This window comes from Vulpes lagopus, chromosome 12, assembly GCF_018345385.1.
Source record: "Vulpes lagopus strain Blue_001 chromosome 12, ASM1834538v1, whole genome shotgun sequence".
Taxonomy (NCBI): Eukaryota; Metazoa; Chordata; class Mammalia; order Carnivora; family Canidae; genus Vulpes; species Vulpes lagopus.
Genome location: NC_054835.1, coordinates 47,577,971 through 47,595,777, shown reverse-complemented (window position 1 = coordinate 47,595,777; position 17,807 = coordinate 47,577,971). Strand labels below are relative to the sequence as shown.

Below are 17,807 nucleotides of genomic sequence, written 5' to 3'. Positions count from 1 at the left end.
GTAAATGTTAATATACCCTACTAGACTCAAAGTAGAGAAATGTGTACTATCGAGTTTTCAAATTTAAAAAGAATTAATTTTCAACATGTAACTTCCAGATATTCAAAGCAGAATTCCAAATCAATTTTGCCAAGCAAAAATTTTCCATTACTCAAAGTGGTGGGATAAAGCATATACAGTTTATTTTCTAAGCAAGAAGACAACTCACTAACTTCCTTCTTCTGTAGATGGCTTTTGCCACGCATTTTTAAGAGCCATGTCTTTAAACCAAGACAAGTTCTTAAGAGCATACAGTGTCTCTTGCTGAACCTAAATCTCACCAACAGGGAAAAGCACTGAAAAAAGCCAAGTTAAAGTTATTATCTATTTCCTGAACAGTTCACAGAATTGCCATTTAACAACTAAAAGAAAAAAAATTCACTCATGGCCTATAAGTAGAAAACGTTTAGATGCTTTAAATATCATGAAAATAGGGGTGCCTGGCTGGCTCAGTCAGAACATGTGACTCTTAATCTCAGGGCTGTGAGTTCAAGCCCCACATTGCAAATGAAGCCTACTTAAAATAAAAATAAAAACATACAAATAGATATTGTGAAAATAGTATTTTAAAAAATAAGGTGCCTGGGTGACACAGCTGGTTAAATCCAACTCTTGAATTTCGGCTCAGATGTTCATCTCAGGGTTGTGAGATCGAGTCCCACATTGGGCTCCACACTTAGTGAGGAGTCTGCTTGGAATCGTTCTCCTTCTCCCTCTGCCCCTTCCCCCCACATGCTGGCATGAGCTTCTCACACACTCTCTCTCTCTCTCAAATAAATAAACCTTTAAAATTCAAATTTTAGGAATTCAAATTTAATTAAAGTAAAATTTTTAGTTCAATACTGCACAGTGAGTTAGAAAAGGAAATAAGTATCTGCTGTGTAACTTGACTTTAAGTTTCAAGGAATAAGGCACTAATATAACTAAGTTCCAGGATCAAATCAGTTTGACACTGAGTCTTTAATTACTAAGGTGCACTAAGAGAACCTCTAAGGAAAATAAAGCATGCACCATTTCCAAACATATTTGTAGATGGGACTCTTTACCTGTTATTAACAGAAGACCTATTTGTAGATCACAGTTTTGGAAACATTAAGCTAATAAATGGCCCAGCGTGGTCTAAATTTATAACTTCATGGAAGAGAAATCTATGTTCCCAGCATTAATTTAAGGACAAAAACTTGCTTAAACAATGAACAGCCAATCAAGTAGAAGTGATAAAGCTATTTCCTATTCAAATTCCAGCTTCACATTGTTACTACATTTCTTTGTGTGTGCAGAAACCAAATTATATTATGATATATTTTTTGTTATAAAAACAGTATGGAAACAAGATACAACCTAGACCTAATTCAATCCCCCAATTACTAACTCCATTTGGCCAACTTAAGCCTGGAATAATACTTTCCTCCTAACTGTAGAAAAAGGAATTATCAAATAATGAACTGGCTGAGGCTGGGTGTGAACCCAGCCAGCCTGTCACACGGTCACCAACTTAACAAAGAAGTTCTCTTGCTCCCAATGTCTCTGAATGTTATCCACACAAGTATTCTAGAAAAAGGCATAAGGAGGAGACTAACATTTTACATTTTTATTATTTCAGAATGTTTCTACAAAATTATGATTTCACATAAATCTTTTGCCCCAATTTTTTGCTGACAAACATCTGCTATAATAATCAAAAACACTAACTATAGCACTAAGATAGAAGCAGGAAACAAATATTATACTGTTTACATCCTGCTTTCATTTCTCCAAAATTCTGTTGAGACTCTACACACAGTCACAAATGAAACAAATACAGCCATACATTAAAAATTTTAAGAACAAAAATGTCAAGATATTCAACGACATCAATTTTAAGAGTATGGAAAATACAGGGGAACCTGGGTGGCATAGTTGGTTAAACATCCAACTCTTGATTTTGCTCAAGTCATGATCTCAGAGCCCTGGGACCGAGTCCCAAGTCGGGCTCCATGCTCATTGAGATTCTCTATCTCCTCTCCTTCTCCCTCTGCCCTTCCCCCCACTCGCATTCGTGCTCTCTCAAATAAAGCTTAAAAGAAAAAGAGTAGGAAAAATACTAAAGAACTAAAAATTAGCACAATAGGTCAGCTAATTTCAGTAATGATCAAAAGAAGTCAGCCAAATGTAGTAGTAGTTTGCCCAAACCTAGATTTAAGGTTTTCTGTTTATAATATTCAAAATCTCCTATCAGAAAATACATTTTGTGCATTCTATATATTGTCTTCTTATAATACCTATTTTTCCTGTCCTTGAAAAACAACTTTTACTTTGTGAAACTGTTCTAATGTTTCCAAATTAGTTCAAGAAAATGTTTAATTTTTCAATTATTTTCGACATAACTATTTAGATGTCAAACCTCATTTAAAGAAAGATAAACAACAATAAAAAAAACTACGAGTATTGGGCAGCCCCAGTGGCGCAGCGGTTTAGCGCCGCCTGCAGCCCAGGGTGTGATCCTGGAGACCCAGGATCAAGCCTCACCTCGGGCTCCTTGCATGGAGCCTACTTCTCTCTCTGCCTGTGTCTCTGTTTGTGTGTCTCTCATGAATAAATAAATAAAATCTTTAAAAAAAAAAAAAAAAAAAAACTACGAGTGGTCACTAAAAAAAGGACATAAAGAAGTCTTACAAGGGACGCCTGGGTAGCTCAGCGGTTGAGCATCTGCCTTTGGCTCAGGCGTGATCCCAGTCCGGGAATTGAGTCCCGTATCAGGACCCCTGTGAGGAGCCTGCTTCTCCCTCTGCCTAAGTCTCTGCCTCTTTCTGTGTCCCTCATGAATAAATAAATAAAATCTAAAAAAAAAAAGAAGAAGAAGAAGAAGAAGAAGAAGAAGAAGAAGAAGAAGAAGAAGAAGAAGAAGTAGTAGTAGTCTTACAAAAGAGGGGAAGGCATCGTATTAGTTTCAAATGAGAGGGTATCATTTACTATATTAACTCCTTCTACCGTATCTGAATGAAATATAAAATTCATTATACTTTCAAACTGATATATTAGAAACCTAAGAAATGACGCTCTATTTCTTCCAGTCACCACACTCAAAACGGGGGCCATCTTGGACAACTTGTCTTCCACCAACTTCTCTTGCATTCTCTTGCCATGATCCACAGGTACTATGACTTTAAGGGCTCAGGTCTTTATCTCTCTCAGCTTCTTGGCCCCTCTGACCCTCCCGGTCTGCATCACCCTAGCCCCAGACCTCCCTTTTCTAAAAAATTCTCCTTCTGTCCTCCTACTTTCTTCATTCTATTTGTAAGCTAGGGATTATCCCAATCATAGTTACCATTTACTGAATGCCTGCCCTGTGCCAGATACCATACAAGGTTATTCGTTCTCACAATGATCCTCTAAGAGAGATAGTTCCAGCCCCACTTTACAAAGGTCTCCACGAAGTTCAGAAATGTTAAGTACCCTGTCCAGGGTCACATAGGTATTAAGAAAATTAAGATTAAAAAAAAAAGAAAAAAAAAAAAAAAAAGAAAAAAGAAAATCAAGATTCAAATCCAATTCTATTTGACTCTGAAGTCTGTTCACTGCTTTTTCTTCAACTAGAAAAGTATCACATACCTGAGGGAAAAACAAAGTATCCTTAATCTCTCAAGCCCATGAGAGTGACCTAAAATCCTCATCATTACCTCCTTCCTTCACCTATCTTAATAGTATCATGTTCTCTTACATGTAGACACGTAACATTTTATATTATTAACTAAATAGGCTTTCATTATCAAGTACAGATTCTTGTCAACACAAACTTAATTTCGATGGGAAAATAAGTCATGAGTTACAAACCACCAATCTAAACACAAACTTTTAAAATAGAACTCACATGTCGCCAAGAACATCCTATTAGAGTTACATGGAGAGTGGGAAATACCTGTTGGTCTTTCTTCGTGACTTAAGTAGGATGCGTCCTGGTAATTGTCAAGTTCTAGTCTCTAAAAGCAACTTACTGGTACAGGGGTGGGCAAACCACAGCATGCAAGGTAATTCCAGCCTGCTGTTGTTTTTGAAAATAAAGTTTTATTGGAACACAGTCATGCCCATTTGTTTACACATTGTCTATAGCAGCCTTATCATTACAGTGTAGAGCAGAGGAGTTGCAATGGACACCACTTGCCTGACAACATTTAAAACATTACCTGGCTCTTGCAGGAAAAAACTGTCAAAGTACTCCTCTATTAACAAACATAAATTATATATTATCTTGTAAGCTGTATCTAATTGACTTCAAGAATTAATATATTCTGATTTCAAGGAGTACTGAAAAAATGAAAAAAAAAGAATACAACAGAATAAAAACAGGTAAAAGGGATCAAAGTAAGGAAGAAATAAGATTTAAGTGAGGCTTAAATAAGTCTGGGTAATATTAGCACTCATACTAGAAGGTAACGCCTAATCGTTCAATCTGGGCCTAAATATTGCTTTAACTTTACCAGCAGCTAAAGAAAAGGAGACAGAACCAGTTCCACCTGGTTATTGTATCCAAAAAATAAAATCCTAGCATCTGCTCATGAACAAAACTTCTGGGTTCTCATAAGTGGACCACGGTGGTGCATAGTGAAAGACAACCTCCACAGTGGTTATAGTCAATACAACATCAAGTTTCACATGAAGTGTTAAATAAATATTTAGTGTTCATTAGAAAAAAATAAAGCACCTATAATCAAACCAAAAGCCAAAGAAATGCAGGGTAATGTGTCCTTTCCTTGTCCTGTTGCATCCTGACATAAAATTCAGGAACAGGCAGTAATGTAACAACACACAATTATCATCTTCTGCAGGTGCTTACATATTGAAAGCAGGGACTTCTTCCCAGGAACACAGAGCAGATCCTATTAAAAGGCATCTTGGTCTCCTTTACTAGTGAATGTACAAAACCAACTTATGAAACCTTATATTTAGGGCTTTTCAATCAAAGATAATGTACTAATGTCAGCAAAGTTAACTGGAGACTCAGTCAAACATGGAAACAGACATTGGAGGTGTACTCACAATTACCACTGAAATAACAAGCCTACCCAAACTAATACTCATACAAGTTTGGGGAAGCTCAAAGCAAGTTTGTCTGATGACTATACAAAGAGAACAGGGCACAATGTGAACCATTCTAATCTCATTACACAGTAAATGAGTTGATTGCTTTGGGATATTTTTTTTCCCTATTATTCCCTCTCTATCCATGGAATATTTAGGGGCCAATACATATCTTCTAATGCTGACATCATAGTGCCTTTTAATACATCGTATCAGGGGAAAAAAGTCTAAATATTACCTTCTGTAGAAGCTGCATCAATCATTACTCTTTGCATGAGTACTGGTTCCAATCCAAAGTCGAAAACTATGGTTTGGCGAAAAGTTCCAAATATTTCTGTGTTAAATGCTATCCCGACTTTATACACGTAATGATCTAATCCATTTTGGGCCATCTTTCCTCCTATCCATTCTTGACAGTTTTCTGGGACTTCTTGTGATACCTGGGTAGTACTATCTCCGGCAGATATTGCAATGATACTAAAATGAGGACGATGAGCATCATAAAGCAATGCTACACGATACAGCATTCTTGCAGGCTACAAGGAAGTTAAAATAATTCATTGAGTACAAGGGGGTGAAAAATCCAATTGTAATTGGGCTCTTCAATGAAAATATTCCCATTAGGGACTTTTACTTTCCCATGCTTCTAAGAGACTATTTTAAAAGTACAAATTGTGCCCATAAGCCATTTAGAAAAAGGAATGGTTAAAAAAAAAAATCAGTTGTTAAAATTATATTTATGATGTCATTTATACCTCTGTAAAGCTGAATTTTTTTAAATGATATATTTATGCTACATCTCTAGCCTCCCTGCTCTTTCTATGATATGCTCATCTTTCTTTGTGGTAAAAGCTATCACTCTGTTAGACCACTGACCTCCAACTTTCCAAACCTTTGGCCTAAAAAAGTTTTATCTAGCTTCAAGTAGGAAGTCTTCATAGGAGGGCAGTTACCTCTGAAGGCACTGGATTGGGTTCAAGGCCGAAACTAAATGTTCCCAGATTTTTCATCCTAAGATCCAGATGGTACAGTGGAAGAAATGCCACCAAAAAAGTACACAAAACTTTCCACTGCACATATTCACAGAAAAGTTTGACTCTGCTTCATTCTTAAACTTTGAACGTTATATTCAAGATGGGAAGCACTGCAGAAAATGTTTCATATTAAAAACCCACTATTACAGAATATGTTATTTCATCAAATGTAATTTAAAAAAAGCAAGTTGTTACAGTTTAAATATCTTAGAACTGCCAGATTAAACAATTCCATTTTTAAGTAGTTAATTATAAGCCATGAACCCCATCCTATGTTCCAACTTCAGGAAACAATATATCAAAAACCTCTTTATCAAAATAATAAGTTAGCAAATATCTAAATATCTACCACAACTTTTATCTCAAAATCTAAAAATATTGTACCTTTAATGAACAAAATACAGAAATACACTTTAGTATAATATAGAACCTACTTAAGATGTACTTAGATTAAAAAAATTTTAGTGCTGTAACACAGAGATTTAAAGGTCAAAAAAAGCCTGAAGAAAAATTTTTAAAAACTACATTCTTTAATTAGCACAAAATTCATACCTTACAAGTAAGAGCAAAGGTCCATGTCTGGTGAGATTTTTTGGTGTTGACAGTAACCGACAGATCAGGATTATGCTCTACTTTTACTCCTTCTATACATTCACTAAGCTGAAAATAGAGAGCAATTAATATTTACTTTTAGTCCCAAAAGCACAAACAAAAATTTTTGGCATGGTAAATAAATATCAACAGTAAAGATGTTGATGGAACTGTTTACAAAGCAAGATATTTTTATACATTAATTTTATAAGAACAAAATATAATAAAGCTTAGACAAGACATAAGAAAATTAATAACAATAAAATGGCAGTAAATACTTCCTGATTGAAGATTAATGTAATACCTGCAAATCTCCAAACAAATGGCTTAGTTCTGCTCTTTATCTTAGCAAAAGGGTCTACTTTTGCTATAAAAACAGTTTTATCAGAATCAAGTTCTTCATATAGAAGATAAGGAAATAAACCAAAATATAGCACAAAATAAAGTCAAGACTCAAACAAGGTCATCACTTAAAACAAACAAACAAAAAAAAAAAAATGCAGTTTATTTTCCTCACCACTTTCTCAGGAGATAATGAATTCATCCACTTTTCTATCAAGGTTTCCATGTAACTGCCTGAGAGCTGTTTATTCTCATTTTGCTGTTTCAATTTTATCAAGCGTGAAGCATATCTTTTCTGCCATTCTGCTAGTTCTTCCTGGGAATGTGCTGAAGTACACTGCGCACCATACCTACAGATTCCTTGCTCTAAAAATCTAAGTAGAATAGGAAAAACTGTTTTATCATATACTTTGTTGGACCATTTAAAAGATAAACTTCCAGCATTTGCCCTCCGACTCTTCAATAACAAAAGCAAAACGTCATCTCCTGAAAGGCCATATTTATCACACTGACTTGCAAAAGAAGGAAGAAGAGGTTTCCAGAACATTTGTAACAGTTAATCACTATAGCAACTTCCCATACTCAGTGACCTCTTTTTTGGAATAAGGGGATGTTAAAGCAAAGCATAATCAATCATAACCACCCCTCACCCACAAAACCGACACTGAAAAAGTAGCTTCCTTCATGAGGTAACAACTCTATTTAGACAATTCTTCTTAGAGCAGAATTTTCCTAAAGCAACACTGACATCAAGTGGATTGGTGCATCAAACACAGGTATGCCCTACTTCCCAAAATGATAGGACCTAAAGAAAATTCTCCATATACTAGGAATTTCGTTCTGAAAAAAATGTTAATGTATCATTAAATTATCATCTTAAGGCTTCTGCTTTTCACTTTTGAATATAATGCCTTTTCTCTTTTCTATATTACTATTACCTATATTTCATTGAAAATACTGGACTATATTCATTTGCTTGAAATTTTGAATAAATTAAGAATAAAAGTTTTATATTAGAATCACAATTAATTCAATAGATTAAAATCTTCAATGGTAAATTCCTAAATGTTCATTTCAAAAAGATAGTTAATGGTTTCTCAGTGTTTGGGACTCAGAAAATTCAACTGATAAAATGCAAAACTTAGATCATTAATTTTAAGTTTTACATATCCTACAAAATTATGGGCTTAGCCATTTTTTGAACAACTGAAACATCAAAAAATTAGTAAAAGATCTTCTGAGAGAAAAAATGAAAATTATAAATAGCAAAATAGAGATCAGAAGTGTTATATTACAGAAAATTTTTCAACTGAAAAAATATGGTCAATAGAAACATATGTTAAACGAACCACAGCACAATGTAAATTATCAAATGGTTCACCCTATTTGAAAAGATGACTGTATTTAAAGGTTTTCTTAATGATACACAAAGTACTTAAATTATACTATTTATTAAGTTCTCTTTTACGTTTTGTAAGACATTTAAAGACATTTAAAAATCATGCATTTGTTTTTCTCTTAAGTATGTCTTAATGAGCCAAATATTTGTCTTTATATTGCTCTGTTTTAAATTATTTCTTTAAATATTGAAGGTTGATATTCTTATCTGGCCTATAAATTTTCTCATGTTTCCTCTGCATATAGGATTGTGTTCTGCCTCTACTCTAACATGACACCACCAGGATTTTTTAAATTGACTACTCAGTTTACTTCTACTATAAAATCATATCTGATCTCTTGACTATTCAATCATCACTACATATTCAATTTCCTTCATTATCAAAAACAATCTATAGTAATGAGATTTTATATCTAAAATCCCTCTAGTTACTAGTTCTCATAAAAAGAACCGGAGTTCACCTTTCAAAATGTGACTTTAATAATTCTTTCCAGCTTAATAACAATTTAATTTTGAAAGCTTTGCCATTGAAATAGAAATTACTCATAAATTATACATAAGGATAACAAGAAGGTAACAGATTCTTTCTTTTTAGAAAAGTTATTAAAATAATTGAACATTTCTTCATCTATTTTATGCTTTACTTCTGTTTATATAATTTCAATTCAATCACCATCAGTTAGAGGTAAATTTCACATAAGTTAGAGACCAGAATTAAATTCAGTCATAATTATCCAACTGGTATTATAAAAGACTTCTACACAAAGTCTTAACAATCTTAATTTAGATCACTGTTTTTTGTAATTAAAAGAAGACTCACTGATATGGCTTTGACTTTTATTATTTAATGATAACAACCATTAATTATGGCTTCTATTTCAAGTTTAAAATAAACCACTTTTCTAGATCATTGTATTTCCTCCTTCACATATTATCTTCTTTAAATTAGCATTACTACTTTTCAAAAAGTGAAGGAAAATTATCTACCTTTTGAATAAAGACACGTCATTGGTTTAAAGAAAAAATTCACGTTACCTTTTACACAAAGTATATTCCTCGCTGCTTGTGATTCCCCTAGGTGGTGGGCGGAAATGCCAACCATTACAAGATCCTAGAGAGTAATCAGGATATAGTCTTATCATTTGAGGCTTGCTAAGAATTCTGATATTTTAATGTGTAAGAAATACTATAAACCCTCCACACACATCATCCTAGATGATGTAAAAAGGACATGATATACTTGCCTCTACCAGAAAAGTAATCTACCAATCAAAGAAGTTAAATTCAATTAACCACAGGAAACTCAGACATCACTGAAGTAGTTACCCAGCAGCTAAACCAGGTTGATGCCCCTGACTCTTTTCTAGCAACTGGTAGACATATTTTCCAATGCAATCTCTTCCCTAACGAACTAAAGGGGCAAATGTTGGCATGCTTGTCACTTCTTAAGTACAAGATGTGTCTCTATTAGGATTTATTTCAGGAATGAGAAAATTATCGTATCCTGGAAGGAAATTTTGTAGAACAAATTCAATACTGCATATTCAGTGAAAAGTTCCACATTATTACCCATGTTCCTTAGGATTTGTCTGGCACAGGTCATTGTATCAAGTAATCCTTTTATACAAATGAAATAAAACTTTAAAAAAGTTGAATTCTGAGGTAGGAGCTAAAAAATAACATTTGTTTACTTCTGAATACAATGAGCTTTGATTCGATTCGGTAGAAGTTCCAAATAAACCAAGGAAAATAATGCTTGAGAAAGAAAAAGGCTAGAGCTACAGAGGCTGAGCAGCACTAAGTTTTCAAGGACCTCACAGCCATTCTCTATTTCCTCACAAGTCATGTGCTACCCAAAAAACAGAATTCAGCCAGGTTGAGTTTAAAGCCATTTTTCATCCCTTTCCTGCTGTGTGACTAGGAAAACTACTGAACCTTAATAAATATCAGTTTCATTACCTATCAAAAAGGTGGAGAAACCAATACATGTTTTTGTGAAAGCCCATACCACAGTACACAGTATCCAGCAAGCACTCAATGAATGTTGGTCCCTCTTCCCTTTCCTCTAGCAAGAGAAGAGGAAGGAGGTCATGGATTTTAATTATGGCAGGAACAACTTAGCTTCCAAAAAAGTAATAATTGGACTAGCTGAGGACAGGAAAAGAGAAAAGACTTCCCTCAACAAAAGCAATATGGAGGCAAGAGAATGATACCTCCTACCTCCATTATTCTACAAAAGGGAGCCAGTGAAAAAACTGCTTTCATCCACACCTACTTTTAAAATTAAATTTGTATATTCTCTTTTATACATCCACGTACATGTACTGTATGTAACTCAATAAACATCCTCCCAATAATCAATAACAAACAGATGCCTGCAATTACAGTTACCAGAAGTAACAGAGAATTTGGTACTTACCCCCTTCCAAGTCTTCCACGTGATATCCAGAGAGGACGTTACTAGTTGCTGTCTGAAATTTTTCAAATGAAAATGTTCTTATAATAAGAAATAACCAATTGAATGCTGAATTAAACTTGGACGTTTTCAACATTTTTTTAAAAGGTTGAGTTTGAATACTTAGCAATATTTTGAATACTTAGCAATTTTAATGAACATTAATAATGTAAACAGTATTTTTTGCATCCATCTGTGTTTCATGTTATGTTAAACTATGTTTAAATATAGAAAAGAAAAAATATATAGAAAAGAAGTACTTATGTGGCCCTTATTAAGGAAACTGGTAGAGATTCCCTATATAAAAATTACCTGGTAATAAAATTAAAAACTCTAAGTCCCCAGTCCTGAATCCCATGGAGTAGTGCCTCCATCACTTATTCATTTCACTGTCCCCTTCCTAACACCTAGAGAATGACCAGCTAACAAGGTACTTTTTCTCCTGCATTAAGTGCAATGCCATCACTGTGGGGCCTGGAGCACATCCTGCCAGGTCTCCCTCACTCTGGAATAAGCCATTCCCCCATGATGGAGCTGAGGACCCACTCACTCTGACTTCCTGGTTTGGACTCCTTTGGTGGACATAAATCCCCAATCTGCTCCTTTGGCTCTAAACTCTACACCACCACCCCGCCCCCATTTCAACTGAGTGCCAGCCATAGCACTTTTTCTTATTTTTCTTAACTACTGATAGCATTTTATGTGCTGGATCATTGTCAGTCATGTACAGATCCACTGCCAACAGACTTACTGCCTTTCTGTATACCCACACCTCAGAGAGATCAGGCACTAATGGGTGCCCAGTTAAATGCATCTAGGATGGGATGCGTGGTTGGACAGATGATCATCTAAGCACTTCAAACAAATATGTCAAAAATTAAATTCATCATCTTTATTCCAAATCTCATCCTCCTTCAATTGCTCCTTATCTCAAGTTAACGGACATATGTTCCCAAAGAGAGTAAGGTTAAAATTCTGAAAGCCATCTAGAACTTTTTTTTTCTTAAAGATTTTATTTATTTATTTATTCATGAGAGACACACACAGAGAGAGAGAGAGAGAGAGAGAGAGGCAGACATAGGCAGAGAGAGAAGCAGGCTCCACGCAGGGAGCCTGATGTGGGACTCAATTACAGGACTCTAGGATCATGCCCTGGAGCCAAAGGCAGACACTCAACCACTGAGTCACCCAGGCGTCCCACGAACTCTCCCTCTTCTGTCCCACTCTGAGTATTCTCCAAACCTTGCTCAAAGAGGTCTAGAATGTCTCTAATATCTGTCTCATACTCTCTACTCCCACTGCCACTATCCTGGGTAAGGCCCTCATCTGTCCCTTAACCAAACGACCCCCAAATGTTACCCTATATCAAGTTACCTCTGGGTCTTTACCTAGCACCCCCATCCTCCTGCCTTCCTGGTCTCCCCACAGATTGTTAATCTCTCCTTTCCCTGCCTGTACTTCCACTGCAGCACTTACTGACCACAGGCAGCCTGCCCCATGGGTACATTAGCTATGTGCACCTCGGACTGGCCCACAGATTGTTTTTCACAGCTATCTCAGCATTAAAAAACCCCCAGAGAACCTTGAACAGCACAGGAGCTCAGTTAATTTTGAGCTGAATCAGAGGAAATACTATCCCAAGGTGAAATTTGGAATGTCTTGTACCATAGAATGTCTAACACTAATTGTGTATGACTGAAACGTTAATATCACTTTAATTTACATGTCAGTAATTAAATTGGACTTTTTAGGCTGGGTTGGAATTAAATCACTATAATGTTCATAGCAGCAATGTCCACAGTAGCCAAACTGTGGAAGGAGCCACGATGTCCTTCAACAGATGAATGGATAAAGAAAATGTGGTGTGTATATATATATATATATATATATATATATATATATACATACACACAATAGAATATTACTCAGCCATCAGAAAGGTCAAATACCCACCATTTGCTTTGACATATGCATGGAACCGGAGGGTATTATGCTGAGTGATATAATCAGAGAAGGACAATCATCATATGGTTATCATATGGTTTCTCTCATACGTGGAATATAAAAAATAGTGAAAGAGATTATAAGAGAAAGGCGGGGAACTGAGTGGGAAAAATTAGAGAGGGAGAAAAACCTTGAGAGACTCCTACTCAAAAGAGAGAGAGAGAGAGACTCCTAACTCTGGGAAACAAAGAGTTGTGAAAGGGGAGGTGTGGGGGGGGGGGTGGAGTAACTGGGTGATGGGCACTGAGAAGGGCACTTGATGGGATGAGCACTGGGTATTATACTATATGTTGGCAAATCAAACTTAAATAAAAACAAATGTAAGAGAAAAAGGAATTAAATCACTATAATGCTGTTTCTATAAGAAGATGTCTTCTGATTCTCAAACTACTTACTAAAAAGTTTTTAAAGACAACACATTCTTTCTACAAAACAAGGACTGAATATAAGAATACATAAACTAAATCAAAAGTAACTTCACATTACAAGGATTCTATGTTCACAAAAAAGATACGTTAAAAAAATCTCTTTAAATTCTAAAGCAAGGGGATCCCTGGGTGGCTCAGTGGTTTAGTGTCTGCCTTCTAGCCAGGGCGTGATCCTGGAGACCCGGGATCGAGTCCCACATCAGGCTCCCTACATGGAGCCTGCTTCTCCCTCTGCCTGTGTCTCTGCCTCTCTCTCTCTCTCTCTCTCTCTCGGTCTCTCATGAATGAAAAAATAAAATCTTTTTTAAAAATAAATAAATAAATAAATTTTAAAGCAAGGGGCAGCCCAGGTGGCTCAGCGGTTTAGCGCTGCCTTCAGCCCAGGGTATGATCCTGGAGCCCCAGGATCGAGTCCCACGTCTGGCTCCCTGCATGGAGCCTGCTTCTCCCTCTGCCTGTGTCTCTGCCTATCTTTCTGTGTGTCTCTCATGAATGAATAAATACATAAAATCTTTAAAAAAAAAAAATTCTAAAGCAAGGTCTAAGTGCCATAGTCCCACACTAACCTTTAAAATATGATTCATGGCAGCCCGAGTGGCTCAGCGGTTTAGCGCTGCCTTCAGCCCAGGACGTGATCCTGGAGACCTGGGATCGAGTCCCACGTCAGGCTCCCTATGTGGAGCCTGCTTTTCTTCCTCTGCCTCTCTGTGTCTCTCATGAATAAATAAATAAAATCTTTTTAAAATAAATAAATAAATAAAAATATGATTTCAGGGACACCTGGGTGGCACAGTCAGTTAAGCATCCAACTCTTGTTTTCTGCTTGGGGTTATGAGACTGATCCCCGTATCAGGCTCCACATTCAGCACCAGCACTCAGTTTTTCTCTCCCTCTCCTTTAGCTCCTGCCCACCTTCACCCCTGTTCTCTTGCTAATAAATAAATTTTTTTAAAAATATTTCATCTTCATCAAATTTACAAATATAAAAGCTAAAAGCTCATTTCAAAAGTGAATTTTAAAGTATCTCCTCTAAAAAATTTATCAAAATAGGGATGCCTGGCTGGCTCAGACCAGGTATGAGGAACATGTGGCTTTTGATCCTGGGGTCATGAGTTTGAGCCCTGCATTGTGTAGAAAGATTATTTAAATACGGGCAGCCCCGGGTGGCTCAGCGGTTTAGCACCAGTTTAGAGCCACCTTCAGCCCAGGGCATGATCCTAGATTCCCAGGATGGAGTCCCATATCAGACTCGCGGCATGGAGCCTACTTCTCCTTCTGCCTGTGTCTCTGCCTCTGTGTGTGTGTGTGTGTGTGTGTGTGTCTCATGAATAAATAAAATCATAAATAAATAAATAAATAAATAAATAAATAAATAAATAAGTGTGTGTGTGTATGTGTGTAATATACATATATATATATATATATATATTACTTAAACTTTTTTTAAAAAGTCTAAAGGCACCTGGGTGACCCAGTAGGTTAAGCATCTGCCTTCAGCTCAGGTCAGGATCTCAGGGTTAGCTGGGAGTCTGCTTCTCCCTCCTGGCTCACTCTGTGTGTTGCCTTTGCTCTCTTTCTAGCTCTCTCTCTCTCAAATAAATAAATAAAATCTTTTTTAAAAAAATAAGTCTTTAAAAAATTTATCAAAGATATGCAAGTAAAAAATGGGAAGAAAATGTTTCCGTCCTATAGTAAAGTTGAAAGCACATAATTTTTAGAAGGAAAAAATACATGGTGTGTTTCAAGAATCAGCATCTACAATGATGTACAAATGAGCAGGCACGCCTGTGCTGACACTGCAGCTCTCAGGCTGGCAGGGTCTGGAGAACAACACATCCACACCAGAAGAGCTGGTAAAAATGAGAACCTAGGCCTGGGCTCAGTATTTGGCCACTATGACTTTTAGGTTCTAAGATATTGTGTTTTGTTTTCTTAAACACTTTTTTATATGCTCAGAATCCAAGAGAGAAGGGCACGATCAATGAGCTTATGATGGATCTTTAGTTTATACTGACACCTTGAGGGAAAGCAGCCAAATTTCTAATTGCTATAATTTCTATAAATTTACAATCAAACCTATGGATTTGATATTTTAAGTCTTACTAGAATATACATTGTTTTGTTTCCATTAGTCAGTCTTGAGTTCCATGCCTTTATCCTTATCCACTAGCACTTAAACACCTGCTCAGTGCAATCTTTAAATAACAAATTGTTTCTATTTTTTATTTATTTATTTTTAAGATTTTATTTATTTATTCATGAGAGACACACAGATAGAGAGAGAGAGAGAGAGAGAGGCAGAGACACAGACAGAGGGAGCAGGTTCCATGCAGAGAGCCAGACATGGGACTCGATCCCGGGTCTCCAGGATCATGCCCTGGGCTGAAGGCGGCGCTAAACCGCTGAGCCACCTAGGCTGCCCTGTTTCTATTTTTTAATATGTCATGCACAATAAATAAATATGGGTACCAGTGTTTGTTAACTTTTTCTAGTTGTATTTTTTTTTATAAATAATATCAGTTCACTAGCCAAAAAGAATACTACTTTGGTTACAGAGAAAAGTTAATTATTATAAACAAAACTTAAGTCACTTCTTCCAAAAGTACACTCACAAAATAGGAGTCAAGTGATACTTGCGGCCTTACATGTGATAGCATTATAAGTATTAAAAATTAAAATTCACATATAGGTATATAAACATATCTATATCTCTGCGATTATCAGATGTAAAGTAATAATTCCACTAAGGCAATAAAAAAGAAAGCCAAAAATCTTAATAAAATGAAAGGTCATCTATTTTACATCCAATGTTAAAAGTCTAAAACATTTAAAATTGGGGGATTCCTGGGTGGCTCAGTGGTTTAGCGCCTGCCTTCAGCCCAGGGTGTGATCCTGGAGACCCGGGATTGAGTCCCACGCCAGGCACCCTGCGTGGAGCCTGATTCTCGCTCTAAAAAGTGTCTCTGCCTCTCTCTCGCTCTCTGTCTCTTATGAATAAATAAAATCTTTAAAAAAATAAAAATAAAATAAAATAAAATAAAACATTTATAATTGTCTTCCTTTAATCCTTAGAAATTAAAAAGACTACTACATATATACAAGAAAGGAAATGGCTCTGAAGCTAATTAGAGCTTACTGATAGGAGTTAATTCACAGTAAGACAAAGAAAATAACATTTTTTAAAAGCCTATGTAGTTGTAGCAAAACAAATAGTATCTTTATTCATCTCATGTAATTCCTGATGACAGTCTTCTTTGCTTATTGTTTGTTGGTATATGTGGCATGTTATTAGACCTGAAATGGGAAATAATTTACAGGAGGTCATGTTTTACGTCTGGGCTTCAGCTCATGCTCTCCACCAGGCTGGAGCACCCTCCATTTCACTTGCCATGGGACTACCACCTTCTTAACCCTTAGTTCTTTGCTTAACTGTCCCAGCCTCTGACCACTCAATCCAGTTATTTTTCCATCACAGAAAGCTTATTTTCTCCCCCATATCACTTTCCTCAATGTAAATTATACCTATAGTTGCCTAATTAACTTATTTGTTTATGGTCTATCTTTTCCCCAAGACTTTAACTTCCCAGACAGCAAGTGTCTTGGTCAGTGCTATATTCCCAGCAGGAAGCATAGGACCTAGCACACAGTATATGCCAGTTTTTTTTAAACAAATAAGTCAACGAGAGCTGCCTGGGTAGCTCAGTGGGTTAAGTGTCTAACTCTTGGTTTTGGCTCAGGTCATGATCTCAGGGCTGTGAGATGAGTTATGCAGTCAGCAAGGAGTCTACCTGAATATCCTCTGCCCTTCCCTTCACTTACAAGCATATGGGCAACCCCCCTCAAATAAATAAATAAATCTAAAAAAAAGAATTCTCTCTCTCCCTCTCTCTGCCCCTCCTCCTACCCACCTCCTGCACTCTCAAAATGAAAGAAAGAAAGAAAGAAAGAAAGAAAGAAAGAAAGAAAGAAAAACTAATCACTCTACATGGCTCCCATTTATGATAAAAACTGACAAAAACAGCTGTCTTGGGATCCCTGGGTGGCGCAGCGGTTTGGCGCCTGTCTTTGGCCCAGGGCGCGATCCTGGAGACCCGGGATCGAATCCCACGTCGGGCTCCCGGTGCATGGAGCCTGTTTCTCCCTCTGCCTGTGTCTTTGCCTCTCTCTCTCTCTCTCTCTCTCTCTCTCTGACTATCATAAATAAATAAAAATTAAAAAAAAAAAAACAGCTGTCTTTAAAATGAGACATCTAAATATACTTTTACATGCCTATATGAGGAATAGCAATTTGGAACTTAGAAAGCTATAATCCTATTCCATGACACTGCCGGCCCCCTGGCCTTGTATGTGTCCTTCAAGTGCTTCACCAAAGCACACTTTTGTCCACCATTTACCCTGATACATATTATTTCCATCTCCTAAACTCCATTCCCTAAAAACAGTCTTTAAATCACAGA

At 36.3% G+C, this 17,807-nt stretch overlaps 1 protein-coding gene across 5 annotated transcripts in view; it reads right to left on the bottom strand.

The window, feature by feature from the left end:
• HELZ (helicase with zinc finger) overlaps positions 1-17,807 on the bottom strand; it is a 159,819-nt gene that overhangs the window by 95,789 nt on the left and 46,223 nt on the right. For all 5 annotated transcript variants that reach the window (XM_041723762.1, XM_041723763.1, XM_041723761.1 and 2 more), the window contains 5 exons: positions 10,883-10,934; positions 9,499-9,574; positions 7,240-7,438; positions 6,684-6,791; positions 5,336-5,633 (listed from right to left, as the gene is read on the bottom strand). In XM_041723762.1, coding sequence (XP_041579696.1) covers positions 5,336-5,633; positions 6,684-6,791; positions 7,240-7,438; positions 9,499-9,574; positions 10,883-10,934 — 733 coding nt within the window. The remainder of the gene's footprint in view (positions 1-5,335; positions 5,634-6,683; positions 6,792-7,239; positions 7,439-9,498; positions 9,575-10,882; positions 10,935-17,807) is intronic.